At 45.7% G+C, this 1,509-nt stretch overlaps 1 protein-coding gene across 1 annotated transcript; it reads right to left on the reverse strand.

Moving 5' to 3' along the window:
* Positions 1-63: 63 nt before the first annotated feature.
* ETH_00037570 (uncharacterized protein) lies at positions 64-1,353 on the reverse strand (the record flags this gene model as incomplete). The annotated part of the gene is made up of 5 exons (XM_013380898.1): positions 64-133; positions 368-451; positions 679-772; positions 973-1,036; positions 1,277-1,353. Coding segments are annotated over 5 exons (389 nt in total), but the record flags the coding sequence as incomplete, so codon positions are not given.
* Between the last annotated feature and the right edge of the window lie 156 nt (positions 1,354-1,509).

Consider the following 1,509-nt stretch of genomic DNA (forward strand, 5'->3'; position numbering starts at 1 on the left):
GCTACAGCAGCTGGCTCCGGGTTTGCTGCTGCTGCTGCTGCTGCCTGCTGCTGCTGCAGCTGCTGCAAATACACCCGAATGAAAGCCCTCTGGGCAGCAGGCGAGGGGATGCGGCCCCAATCGCACTCAAACCCTAATGCGCGCACAACCAAACCCTAAACCCTAAACCCTAAACCCTAAACCCTAAACCCTAAGCCCTAAAAGCAAACCGTAAACCCTGCACCCTAAACCCTAAACCCTCAGCCCTAAGCCCTAGGAGGCTTTCAGCATGATTCCTGAACGAGATAGCTAAGTGTTGGAGCGCTGAGTACTGCACACTAAACCCCAAACCCTAAACCCTAAACCCTAAACCCTAAACCCTAAATACCTGCATATTCAATGAAGTGACCGGCGATGTCAAAGGCCCTCTCCATGACTCCCGAATATTCGTAGTCAATGAAGCAAATGGACCCTAGGCGCAAACCCCAAACCCTAAACCCCAAACCCTAAATCCTAAACCCTAAACTCCAGCAGGCGCTGCAGCAGCAGCAGCAGCAGCAGTGGCCTGACGCAGCCCACACCCCCGAGAAGCCCTCAACAACCACAACAGCAGCAACAAAATAATAAGAATAAATAATTAATTTAATTAATTATTTATTTAATTAATTTAATTTAATTAATTTAATTAATTTAATTCACCATCTGCCATTCTCAAAATGTTGCCAGCTAAAGGGTCGCCGTGGCACAAGACCGCGGGGCTGCTGCCCCTGGCTTTTTTTAGCAGCAAAAAGACCTGAAGGAAAATAAATTAAAAGTAAATAAAAAAATAAAATAAATAAAAATAAATAAAACAATAAAACAAATGAATAAACGAAAATAAATAGTATATTAAAATTCATACAGATGGCGCTTTTCAGGAGAAAAAACGAGAAAAAATGAGTATTTTACGCAAGCCCTAAACCCTAAACCCTAAACCCTAAACCCTGGACTTGCGTTTTCAAGTTCGTCAAGGTTTTCTTCAATTCGGAAATTTCCACTTGCGCTTTCAGCGCGGCACCTGAAGCAAAAAGCAAACCCTAAACGCTAAACCCTAAACCCTAAAACCCTAAACCCCAAACCCTAAACCCTAATTATCGAGCTCCATCTTGAGGGTTTTCAGCGTCAGACTCTAAACCCTAAACCCTAGCCCTCGCCCCAGGCCGTAAACTTTACCCCCAAACCTTAACCCCCTAACCCTAAACCCTAAACCCTAAACTCTAAACCCTAAACCCTAAACCCTAAACCCTAGTGCGCTTACATGTCAAGCAAGTTCTCGATGTTTTTCCACAACGAGGAAACAGCTTTGCTGTTAGAGTCAAACTCGCATATCAGGCTCTGCCGACGCAAACCCTAAACCCTAAACCCTAAACCCTAACAACGCCAAACCCTAAACCCTAAACCCTAGAAAGTGTCAACAAGAAGTCGAGTCCGCCCGCGCCTTTCTGCTGCTGCGCCAAACCCTAAACCCTCAGCCCCCAATTCGGGGCCGAG

This window comes from Eimeria tenella, genomic scaffold (genome assembly GCF_000499545.2).
Source record: "Eimeria tenella Houghton genomic scaffold, Eth_scaff4503, whole genome shotgun sequence".
In the NCBI taxonomy this organism is placed as follows: domain Eukaryota; phylum Apicomplexa; class Conoidasida; order Eucoccidiorida; family Eimeriidae; genus Eimeria; species Eimeria tenella.